At 42.5% G+C, this 12,708-nt stretch overlaps 1 protein-coding gene and 2 pseudogenes across 1 annotated transcript; all 3 read left to right on the top strand.

The window, feature by feature from the left end:
* The first annotated feature begins 2,909 nt into the window (after positions 1–2,909).
* LOC128574999 (RNA-binding protein with serine-rich domain 1-like) lies at positions 2,910–4,738 on the top strand. Its single transcript, XM_053576177.1, is given in 2 exon segments — positions 2,910–3,324; positions 3,326–4,738. Coding segments are annotated over 2 exon segments (915 nt in total). The 5' UTR covers positions 2,910–3,060; the 3' UTR covers positions 3,977–4,738.
* Positions 4,739–10,165: 5,427 nt separating this feature from the next.
* LOC128575666 (uncharacterized) lies at positions 10,166–10,261 on the top strand (annotated as a pseudogene).
* Positions 10,262–10,794: 533 nt separating this feature from the next.
* LOC128574710 (60S ribosomal protein L9-like) lies at positions 10,795–11,379 on the top strand (annotated as a pseudogene).
* The last annotated feature ends 1,329 nt before the right edge of the window (positions 11,380–12,708 follow it).

The raw sequence follows: 12,708 nt of genomic DNA, 5'->3' as shown, positions 1-12,708 counted from the left end.
ATGAAAATCTGAAAGAAATCAACCAGTACCTGGAAGTATGCCACCTACCAAGACTTAGCCAGAATGAAGTGGAAATGTTGAACAGGCCTATATCAAGTTCTGAAATAGCATCAACTATACAAAATCTCCCTAAAAAGAAAAGCCCAGGACCAGATGGCTTTACGTCAGAATTCTACCAAACTTTTAAAGAAGAACTAGTACCTATACTACTAAACCTCTTCCAAAATATAGAAAAAGAAGGAATATTACCCAGCACATTCTACAAAGCAAACATCACCTTGATCCCCGAACCAGGGAAAGACCCAACAAGAAAAGAAAATTATAGTCCAATATCACTAATGAATATTGATGCTAAAATACTCAATAAGATCCTAACAAACAGAATCCAACAACACATGAAAAAACTTACACACCACGACCAAGTGGGATTTATCCCAGGGTCTCAAGACTGGTTCAATATATGTAAATCTATAAATGTAATTCAGCACATAAACAAACTAAAAAATAAGTACTATATGATTCTTTCAATTGATGCAGAAAAAGCTTTTGATAATAGCCAGCATCCTTTCATGATCAGAACACTTAAGAAAATTGGTATAGAAGGGACATTTCTTAAACTAATAGAGGCCATCTAGAGCAAACCCACAGCCAATATCATATTGAATGGAGTTAAAGTGAAATCATTTCCACTTAGATCAGGAACAAGGCAAGGGTGCCCATTGTCTCCATTGCTCTTTAACATTGTAATGGAAGTTTTAGCCATTGCAATTAGGGAAGAAAAGGTGATCAAGGGTATCCACATAGGGTCAGAAGAGATCAAACTTTCACTCTTTGCAGATGATATGATCGTATATCTGGAAAACACTAGAGATTCTACTACAAAACTTTTAAAAGTGATCAAGGAATACAGCAATGTCTCAGGCTACAAAATCAACATCCATGAATCTGTAGCCTTTATATATACCAACAATAACCAAGCTGAAAAAACAGTCAAGGACTCTATTCCTTTCATAGTAGTGCCAAAGAAGATGAAATATTTGGGAGTATACCTAACAAAGGATGCAAAAGATCTATACAAAGAGAACTATGAAACTTTAAGAAAAGAAATAGCTGAAGATGTTAACAGATGGAAAAACATACCATCCTCATGGCTGGGAAGAATCAACATTGTTAAAATGTCCATACTACCCAAGCAATATATAATTTTAATGCAATTCCTATTAAAGCTCCACTGTCATATTTTAAAGATCTTGAAAAAATAATACTTCGTTTTATATGAAATCAGTAAAAACCTTGAATAGCTAAAACATTACTCAGAAATAAAAACAAAGCAGGAGGAATCACGTTACCAGACCTGAGACTGTACGATAAATCCATAGTGATCAAAACACCATGGTACTGGCACAAAAGCAGAGAAGTAGATGTCTGGAACAGAATAGAGAACCAAGAGATGAATCCAGCTACTTACCATTATTTGATCTTTGACAAGCCAATTAAAAACATTCAGTGGGGAAAAGATCCCCTATTTAACAAATGGTGCTGGGTAAACTGGCTGACAACCTGTAGAAGATTGAAACTGGACCCACACCTTTCACCATTAACTAAGATAGACTCTCACTGGATAAAAGATCTAAACTTAAGACATGAAACTATAAAAATACTTGAAGAAAGTGCAGGGAAAACTCTTAAAGGAATCGGCCTTGGTGAATATTTTATGAGGAGGACTCCCCAGGCAATTGAAGCAGTGTCAAAAATACACTACTTGGACCTGATCAAACTAAAAAGTTTCTGCACAGCCAAGAACATAGTAAGTAAAGCAAGCAGACAGCCCTCAGAATGGGAGAAAATATTTGCAGGTTATACCTCCGATGAAGGTCTAATAACCAGAATTCACAGAGAACTCAAACATATTAGCAAGAAAAGAACACGTGATCCCATCTCAGGGTGGGAAAGGGACTTTAAGAGAAACTTCTCTAAAGAAGACAGATGCACAATCTACAAACACATGAAAAAAAGCTCATCATCCTTAATCATCAGAGAAATGCAAATCAAAACTACTTTGAGATATCACCTAACCCCAGTAAGAGTAGCCCACATAACAAAATCCCAAAACCAGAGATGTTGGCGTGGATGTGGAGAAAAGGGCACACTTCTACACTGCTGGTGGGAATGCACACTAATACGTTCCTTCTGGAAGGATGTTTGGAGAATACTTAGAGACCTAAAAATAGACCTGCCATTCGATCCTATAATTCCTTTACTAGGTTTATGCCCAGAAGACCAAAAGTCACAATATAACAAAGACATCTGTACCAGAATGTTTATTGCAGCCCAATTCATAATTGCTAAGTCATGGAAGAAGCCCAAGTGTCCATCGACCCACGAATAGACTAGCAAATTGTGGTACATGTATACCATTGAATATTATGCAGCCTTAAAGAAAGATGGAGACTTTACCTCTTTCGTGTTTACATGGATGGAGCTGGAACACATTCTTCTTAGCAAAGTATCTCAGGAGTGGAAGAAAAAGTATCCAATGTACTCAGCTCTACTATGAAGCTAAACTATAGCTTTCACACGAAGGCTATAACCCAACTATAGCACAAGACTATGGGGAAAGGGCCAAGGAAGGGGAAGGGAGGGGGGCGGTTTTGGTGGAGGGAGGGTAATGGGTGGGGCCATGTCTACGGTGTATCTTAGAATGGGTACAGGCGAAACTTACTAAAGGCAGAATACAAATGCCTACATACAGTAACTAAGAAAATGCCATGATGCTACGTTGAACAGTTTGATGAGAATATTTCAGATTGTATATGAAACCCGCACATTGTACCCCTTGATTGCACTAATGTACACAGCTATGATTTAAAAATAAAAATAAATAAATTAAAAAAAATAGAATGGGCTGAGAAGAGCAGGTGGAGGTGGTGGCGGCCGGAAGATGCTGCTCTTTGGAGTAAATTGCAATCGATTAGGGATCGTTTCTCAGAATCAAGTTAGAAGTGAGAGTTCAGATAAGTGAGGCCGCCATTGCTGCTTTGAACACCTCAGAAGGGGAGAATGGATTTATCAGGATTGAAAAAGAAGAGCTTGCTAGGAGTCAAAGAAAATAATAAAAAGTCCAGCACTAGGGCTCCTTCTCCTACCAAACGCAAAGACCGCTCTGATGAGAAGTCCAAGGATCTCTCTAAAGATAAAGGGGCCACCAAGGAGTCAAGTGAGAAGGATCGCGGCAGGGATAAAACTCGGAAAAGGCGCAGCGCTTCCAGTGGTAGCAGCAGCACCAGGTCTCGGTCCAGCTCAACCTCCAGCTCAGGCTCCAGCAACCAGCACCGGCTCCAGCAGCGGCTCCAGCTCCTCCTCTGCATCCAGCCGTTCGGGAAGTTCCAGCACATCCCGCAGCTCCAGCTCAAGCAGTTCCTCCGGCTCTCCAAGTCCTTCTCGGCGCAGACATGACAACAGGCGGCGCTCCCGCTCCAAATCCAAGCCACCTAAAAGGGATGAAAAGGAGAGGAAAAGGCGGAGCCCTTCCCCTAAACCCACCAAAGTGCATATTGGGAGGCTCACCAGGAATGTGACCAAGGATCACATCATGGAGATATTTTCCACCTATGGGAAAATTAAAATGATTGACATGCCTGTTGAAAGAATGCATCCTCATCTATCCAAAGGCTACGCATATGTAGAGTTTGAGAATCCGGATGAAGCTGAGAAGGCTCTGAAGCACATGGATGGAGGACAAATCGATGGCCAAGAGATCACTGCCACTGCTGTGCTCGCCCCCTGGCCTAGGCCACCACCCAGGCGATTCAGCCCTCCCAGGAGAATGCTGCCACCACCTTCCATGTGGCGCAGGTCCCCCCCACGGATGAGGAGAAGGTCCCGCTCCCCGAGACGTAGGTCTCCTGTGCGCTGGCGATCTCGCTCCCCTGGCCGCCACCACCACAGGAGCTGCTCCAGCTCCAACTCCTCCTAATAAGCAGGGCCACTGAAGCTCATGCCCCCTGTAACTTATATCCTAACCCATCTGGCTCAGTTTTGTCACTTTCCTAGCCAAAGGAGGATCAGTAGGAAAGGAAATCCCTCACTCGGGCAGGCTTTCAAGGCAGCTATTGAGACATCTCTGCAGGCTGGTTTCTAGCTGCAGAAGTATTGTCAGTTAGGGGTTGTGCCTATAAAAATGCCCTCAGTTTTCTGACTAGAAAACTTACCTGTTTCAACTACCTGAGAGAGTTCAGTGGCAAAGCCACCAGTGATAAGCAAGACTCCAGGTGGCAGTGTGGCTCAGCCTGGGAGCTTGCTTTTCTTTACCATGAGTGGCCTAATTGCGCCTTTGCTGTTGCTGTGCAGCATCCTTTGGGGAAGTGAGCCACACTTTTGCACAGCCAAGGTCTGGACTTTTTTGCCCCCTGCTTGAGTCTTCTTCTGACCTTGAGAGTTGCCATAGATGGTTGTCTGTCGGTGTACTTGCACACATGCCACACCCCCATACCCCTGTTCTCTGAAATTGCCAGTGCTATTAGGATTGGCACCGAATCTCCACTGGGCCTGTCTTTCATGGTGGTTGTCTTGCAGGCTACCTTGGCAACATGTATATTGCTTCTTTTTGCTTTTATTGTACAGTTAGTACTATAAAATTTGTTTTGAGTTTTGTAACTTTGTAGCATTTTAGATAACATTGTATTTGTACTTTGTTGTGCAGAGTGAAGGAGTTGTGTTGAATAAACCTAGGATTAGAGTGAAAAGAAAAAAAAAAGAATGGAAGAAAAAATATCCAAGGTACTCAGCCCTACTATGAAACCAATTTATAGCTTTCTTATGAAAGCTATAACCCAATTATAGTCCAAGAAGAAGGGGAAAGGGGAATAGGGAGGAGAGGGAGGGGGGGAGGATAGATGGAGGGAGGGTAATTGGTGGGACCACGCCTATGGTGCATCATACAAGGGTACATGTGAAATTTACTAGGTATAGAATATAAATATTTTAACACAATAACTAAGAAAATGCCGTGAAGGCTATGTTAACCAGTTTGATGAAAAAATTTCAAATTGTATATAAAACTGGCACATTGTACCCCATGATTGCATCAATGTACATAGCTATGATTAATAAAAAAAAGAGAGAGAGAGTGCTGTGGGGTCACAGCTCACAGCAACCTCCAACTCCTGGGCTTAGGTGATTCTCTTGCCTCAGCCTCCCAAGTAGCTGGGACCACAGGCGCCTGCCACAGCACCGGCTATTTTTTTTGTTGCTGTTTGGCCAGGGCAGGGTTCAAACCGGCCACCCTCGGTATATGGGGCCAGCGCCCTACCCACTGAGCCACAGGCACTGCCCAAGATACTCAGATTCTAAAAGAAAATGGAAGGAATAAAGGGTTCACTGGTCTCAAGGAAGTTTGAAACCTACCAGGACAAATTCCTTTAGGTTTTTGCTTCTGTGCCCACTCGTCTGTCCTCTGCCCCTACTTCTGAAGTTTTATCTTCAGAATCATTTATTTTTTTTGAAGCATACCACGTATTTTTAGCCAAGTCAATTCTATCGGCTCATTTCTTAACTGTACAACTCCTGACATTTGACAGCCTTCTTTCATTTTATTCTGTCTTTGCCCCCCTTCAGCACAAGATGTCAATGTTTCTGCTGATAGAACATTCTTAGAAATCTCATTGGTCTTCCATGTGTGTCAAGGAAGTCCAGACTGTTACAGAAAAGGATTCTCCACAGATCCTTCCTGGATAACCTGGAAAATCACATCTCTTTCCTGGCTTCTGCCGAGATGGTTGATTGAGTCCATAAGTCACCTATCTAATCTTTTCAGCAAAAGCCTGTCCAGCTATATCCTTGACTCTGTTTCCAGAATACACAATCTTGATAGGCTGCAAATTTTACAAATCATCAAATGCTGGTCCCTTTTTGCTTAACAGTTCTTTCCTCGATTTCTCTCTTTTTTCCTCCCACATTTTAATTTAAGGAGAAACCAGGCCTTACTTTTCACTTTTCTTTGGGAAATCTCCCAAGATAAATAACCAAGTTAATTGTTTACACTTTCTACTTCCTGCCTAACAGTAAAACACAATTTAGCCAAGTTCTTTACCACTTCATAAAAAAAATCACCTTTCATCCAGTGTCCAATAATCTATTTCTTACTTCGTCTGAAGCTTCCACCAGAAGAAACATACCTCCATATTTCTGACAATAGTCTTTTCACGGCAATCCAGGCATTTTCTATCATGTGCCCCAAAATTCTTCCAGCCTCTACCCATTACCCAATTCTAAATCCACAATTTTAGGTGTTTGTTGGCAGCTATATCAAATTCTTCCTGATATCAAATTCTACGTCAGTCAGGGTTCTCCAGAAGACAGAATCAATAGGGGATATGAATTGATCACAGATAGATAGATCACAGATAGGTAGTTATATAGTACTGAGTCAATTTCTTGTCTGGGGAGGCCTCAAATTTTGATCTAGGTTGGGCATTTTGGCTCACACCTATAATCTTAGTGAATCAGAAGGATCACTTGAAGCCAAGAGTTCAAGGCCAGCCTGGGCAATAGCAAGACACTGTCTCTACAAAAATTAGCCACAGATGGTGGTCCATGCCTATAATTCCAGCTACTTAGGAGGGTAAGGTGGGAGGATCACTTGACCCTAGATATCTGTTTGTCAATCTTTCTTTCCTTTCTTCTTTCCCTCCTTCCTTCCTTTCGTTCGTTCTCTCTCTCTTTCTCCTTTTCACTAGACAGAGTTTCACTCCATAGAATGTAATTGTATGATCATAGCTCTGTACATCCTGAAACTCCTGGGCTTAAGTGATCCTCCTACCTCAGCCTCCCGAGTAACTGGGACTGCAGGCATGTACCACCACACCTGGCTAATTTTTCTATTTTCAGTAGAGACAGGGTCTCACTCTTATTCAGGCTGATCTCAAACACCTGAGCTCAAGTGATTCTGCCTCAGCCTCCCCGAGTGCTAGAATTATAAGCCTGAGCCACCATCCTCAGCTGAGCTGAGGGGTTGAGGTTACAGTGAGCTATAATGATGCCACGGCACTCTGGCCTGGGCAACAGAGGAAGACTCTGTCTCAAAAGAGACACAAAAATTGGCCAGACATGGTGGGTCACATCAGTAATCCTAGCACCCTGAGAGGCCAAGGTTGGTGGATTGCTTAAGGTCAAGAGTTCAAGATAAGCCCAAGCAAGAGCAAGACCCTGTCTCTGCTAGAAAACAAAAACAAACAAACATACAAAAAAATAGCCTGAGCAAAAGCAAGATCCTGTCTCTACTAAAAACTGGAAAATTAGCTGGGCATTTTGGCAGATGTCTGTAGTGTCAGCTATTCTAGAGGCTGAGGCAAGAGGATTGCTTGAGCCCAAGAGTTTGAGGTTACTGTTAGCTGTGATGATGCTATGGCACTCTGTGCAGGGTGGCAGAGTGAGACTCTGTCTCAAAAGAAAAAGAAAGAAAAAAACATTTAAAAAAATATTTTTGAGTGGTGCCTGTGGCTCATATACTGGAGGTGGTGGGTTCAAACCTAGCCCCAGCCAAAAACTGCAAAAAAATTTTTTTTTGTCTTAAGGTTTTTCAATTGATTGGAATAAGGACTGCATACATTATCAAGGGTAGTAATACAGTAGCTCTTTCTTATCCAAGGCTTCACTCTCTATGGTTACCTGTAATCAAGCTCAGTCTGAAAATGTTAAATGGAAAATTCTGGAAAGAAACAATTCCTGAGTTTTAAATTACCTTCCATTTTGGGTTACATGATGAAATCTCATGCTATTCCACTCTGTCATACCCAGGATGTGAACCATCCCTTTGTCCAGCATATCCATGCTACTTATGCTGTATGTGGTTCTAGCCATGGCTTTAGGCATCTATTGGGGGCCTTGGAATGTATCCCCAAGGATGAAGACAACAGTGTTCTTTACTTAAAGTCAGCTATTTTAGTCCATTTTCTGTTGTTGTAATAGAATACCATACACTGGCTAATTAATAAAGAAAAGAAATTTTTTTTGTCTCACAGTTCTGCAGGCTGAGGAGTCCAAGAACATGATGCAGCATCTGATGAGGGCTGGCTCACTGCATTTTAACATGGTAGAAGGCATTATACAGTGAGACATTAAGAGGGTGATAGCTCAGAGCTCTCTTCCTCTTCCGATAACGCCACCAGTCCCCATCATGGGGCCTTCATCCTGATGACTTTATCCAATCCTAATAACTTCCCAAAGGCCCTACATCCTAATCCCATCAACATAAAAACGTGAGGAGTAAGTTTCCAAAATATGAAATTTGGACAACATTCAAATCATAGAATTCTTTCCCTGGCTCCCAAAATTCATGTTCTTCTCACATGCAAAATATATTCATTCCATTCCAATAGGTCCTAGAGTCTTAACTCATTCCAGCATCAACTCAGAAGTCCAAAGTCAAGAATCTCATCTGAATCAGATATGAGCGAGACTCAAGGCACAATTCCTGTCATGGCAAATTCTCTCCAGCTGAGAGCCTATGAATAATGGTGGGACAGGCATAGGATAGACATTTCCATTCCAAAAAGAGGAAAAAAGCAAAAAAAAAAAAAAAAAAAAAGAGGGTAAGTTGCCCCAAGTAAGTCTAAAACCCAATAGGGAAAATAACATTAAATCATGAAGCTTGAGAATGATTATTACTCCACCTGCCACCTCCTTGACACACTGGGGGGTTAGCCCCGCAAAGCATCCCTGTCCCTGGCTCTGCCCATGCAGTAGTTCTTTTTTTTTGTGGTTTTTGGCGGGGGCTGGGTTTGAACCCGCCACCTCCGGCATATGGGACCAGCGCCCTACTCCTTGAGCCACAGGTGCCGCCCCCATGCAGTTCTTTTATAAATATATATATATATATATTTTTTGTAGAGACAGAGTTTCACTTTATGGCCCTTGGTAGAGTGCCATGGCATCATACGGCTCACAGCAACCTCCAACTCCTGGGCTTAAGCGATTCTCTTGCCTCAGCCTCCCGAGTAGCTGGGACTACAGGTACCTGCCACAATGCCCCGCTATTTCTTTTTTGGTTGCAGTTCAGCCGGGGCCGGTTTTGAACCCGCCACCCTCGGTATATGGGGCCAGCGCCTTACTGACTGAGCCACATGCAGTAGTTCTTATAGTTTGGAGTTTCGTGTCTGAAGTTCTCCCAAGCTTTTGTTACAGGCTGGTAGCTCTATAGTTCTGGGGTCTTGGGGGCTGCCCTCCCCCTGCAGCTCTACTAGGCATTGCCTAGTGGGAGCTCTTTATGACAGCTCTAGCTCTGACATCACATTTCTGCTTGGCATTGCTCTATTAGTGGCTGTCTGCAGTGGCTCTGCCTCTGTGACAAGTCTCTGCCTGGGCCCCCAGTATATACCCCTCAGTATATAACAATAACATTTGCTATATTGTGTCTTATATCTCTTGTAATTGCAGAAAGTCAAATGTGACTTGAATATTACAATTTTAATACAGTTTTTTTCTTTCTTAAAACGTGTATACTTTTTTTGGCACTCTATGTTTTTATGGGAGCAAGAAAAAAAATATGCACGGTACTAGAGTTCTTCTTTTTACAACTGGTCATGTAGCCAGACTTAGTATTTATAACTTCCTTTTTCATTACCCATTCCATTCCTCCTTTCTTTCAGTTGACACATCAGGTGATGTAGTTCTTCCACCTGATGAAGTGATCCAGATGTTCATTCCTGAAGGGTCAATGTCATGAATCAAGGGATGCAGTGATGGTCTTCCCTTCGGAAGATTGGATTGTGTATCTTTCCATTAACTTCTTCTTTTTTTTTTTTTTTTTGTAGAGACAGAGTCTCACTTTACTGCCCTCGGTAGAGTGCCGTGGCGTCACACGGCTCACAGCAACCTCCAGCTCCTGGGCTTACATGATTCTCCTGCCTCAGCCTCCCGAGCAGCTGGGACTACAGACGCCCGCCACAACGCCTGGCTATTTTTTTGTTGCAGTTTGGCTGGGGCTGGGTTTGAACCCGCCACCCTCGGTATATGGGGCCGGTGCCCTACTCACTGAGCCACAGGCTTCTTATACTGAATGTAAGAGTACTGAAACCTTGATATCCCTTGTGTCCATGCATATTCCTTTCTGTTCCTATTATGTACTAGCCATCCTGTTGCCTCATTGTAATCAATATTATCATGATTGCTTTGGCAGCACAAAATTGGAATGATACAAAGAAGATTATCATGTCCCCTACACAAGGATGACATACAAATTTGTGAAGTGTTTTATATAAAACATTTAAAAAGAAGGAGGCGACTGTGGTTCAGTGAGTAGGGCGCCAGCCTCGGCCTGGCCCCGGCCAAACTGCAACAAAAAAATAACCAGGCGTTGTGGTGGGCACCTGTACTCCCAGCTACTTGGGAGGCTGAGGCAAGAGAATCTCCTAAGCCCAAGAGCTGAAGGTTGCTGTGAGCTATGATGCCATAGTACTCTACCAAGAGCGACAAAGTGAGACTGTCTCTGAAAGAAAAAAATATTTTTTTAAAAGAAAATCAATATTGGCTGGTGTGGTGGCTCATGCCTGTAATCCTAGTACTCCAGGAGGTCAAGGCTTGTGGATTGCTTGAACTCACAAGTTCAAGACCAGCCTGAGCAAAAGCAAGACCCCATCTCTACTAAAAATAGAAAAACTAAGGCAAGAGGATTGTTTGAGCCCAAGTTGGAGGTCCTGTGAGCAACCATGGCACTCTACCCAGGGCAACAGCTTGAGACGCTGTCTCAAAACGAAAACAAAAACAAAGACAAAAACTCCCTTTGTCGCATCCACTATGAGAAAGAAGACCATTTTTAGCAATCAGACTGTCAAAATTCCAGAAAATGTCAACATCACTCTGAAGGGATGCACAATTATTGTGAGGGGTCCCAGAGGAACCCTATGGAGGGATTTCAACCACATCAGTGAGGAACTTAGTCTCTTTGGAAAGAAAAAGAAGAGGCTCTGGGTTGACAACTGGTGGGGAAATAGATAGGGACTAGCTACTGTTTGCACTATTTGTAGTCTCGGACAGAACATGATCAAGAGTGCTATGCTGGGCTTTCATTACAAGATGAGGTCTGTGTATGCTCACTTCCCCATCAACATTGTTATCCAGGAGAATGGATCTCTTGTTGAAATAAGAAATTTCTTGGGTGAAAAATACATCCGCAGTATTGGGATGAGGGCAGGCATTACTTGTTCAGTATCTCAAGCCCAGAAAGATGAGTTAATCCTTGAAGGAAACACCATTGAGCTTGTTTTAAATTTAGCTGCTTTGATTCAGCAAGCCCCAACAGTTAAAAACAAGGATATCAGGAAAATTTTGGATGGTGTTTATGTCTCTGAAAAGGAACAGTTCAACATGAATAAGACCTAAGAGTTGTCCAGCGGCAGCAAGATACCAGGTGATTCCTAAAACCTCTTTGTAATTTTAGTGATACAAGAAAAGATTCATTCATTTAGGGAAAAAAAAAGGAAAAAGAAAATCAATATTATTCACAGTAGCCATATATTAGCTCCTTTCTTTGCTTTTGGTTCAGAGAGACCTAAAGTGGCCAGGTCATAGTCTCACTTTCCAATAAGCTGTACCCTAATGGAATTGTTCTTTCTTTTGGCACTAAGGCCTATAGAGCCCAAAGTCCTAGGTGTAGGAAACAAACATTTTCTTTTCTTTCCTTTTCCTTCCTCCCTCCCTCCCTTCTTTCCTTACTTCCTCTTTCTCTCTTTTTTTCCTTGTCTCACTCAGTCACCCTGGGGTTGAGGGCCTTGGCATCATAGCTCACAGCAACCTCAAACTCTTGGGCTCCAGTGATCCTCTTATCTCAGTCAACCAAGTAGTTGTGGGCCTGTCACATGCCCAGTTAGTTTTTCCATTTTTAATAGAGACAGGATCTCGCTCTTGCTCAGCCTGATCTTGAACTTCTGAGCTCAGGCAATCCTCCCACCTCAGCCTCCCCGAGGAAACAAACATTTTCTGTTTTTTTTTTTTTTTTAGAGACAGAGTCTTACTTTGCCACCCTCAGTAGAGTGTCATGGCATCACAGCTCACAGCAACCTCCAACTCCTGGGCTTAGGTGATTCTCTTGCCTCAGCCTCCTGAGTAGCTGGGACCATAGGCGCCTGCCACAATGCCCGGCTATTTTTTGTTGCAGTTTGGCCAGGGCTGGGTTTGAATCTGCCATCCTTGGTATATGGGGCCGGTGCCTTACTCAGTGAGCCACAGGTGACACCCAAAACAAACATTTTCAAATGAAATATTGGGAATAATAGAGATAGGGGCCATTCACACTAATACCCCTTGGTTCCCAGATGCGTATATTCTGGGTAAAGGAAAAAATGGCACCGTATAGTGATAGTGGTTTAATTGAACATACTGTATCCTGAAGGACAGCATCCCAACCACGTGAGATACTGTCACCTGGATGGCACAATTGCTTCATTTTTAGTAGGATGTTCTTGCTGTTCTATGAAGTCAATTGCTTAACGATGATGGGATATGAAGTCATCGAAACTCTTCCTTTGCCACAAAGTGAGTTCCTTGGACAGAAGAAATATTGTATGAACTAACATGATAGTGAATTAGGAATTTTATAAATCTAAGGATGAGAGTTTTACCAGAAGCATTGGAGGCCAGGAAAGTAAATGTCATATTCAGAATAAGTGCTTATTTTAACTAAAATTGATTGCTGGTGGCACTCGTAGCTCA

The sequence above is a fragment of the Nycticebus coucang genome, chromosome 22, assembly GCF_027406575.1.
Source record: "Nycticebus coucang isolate mNycCou1 chromosome 22, mNycCou1.pri, whole genome shotgun sequence".
Classification (NCBI taxonomy): Eukaryota; Metazoa; Chordata; class Mammalia; order Primates; family Lorisidae; genus Nycticebus; species Nycticebus coucang.
The sequence above is the reverse complement of the archived record's forward strand: the minus strand, read 5'-3'. Positions and strand labels throughout refer to the sequence as shown.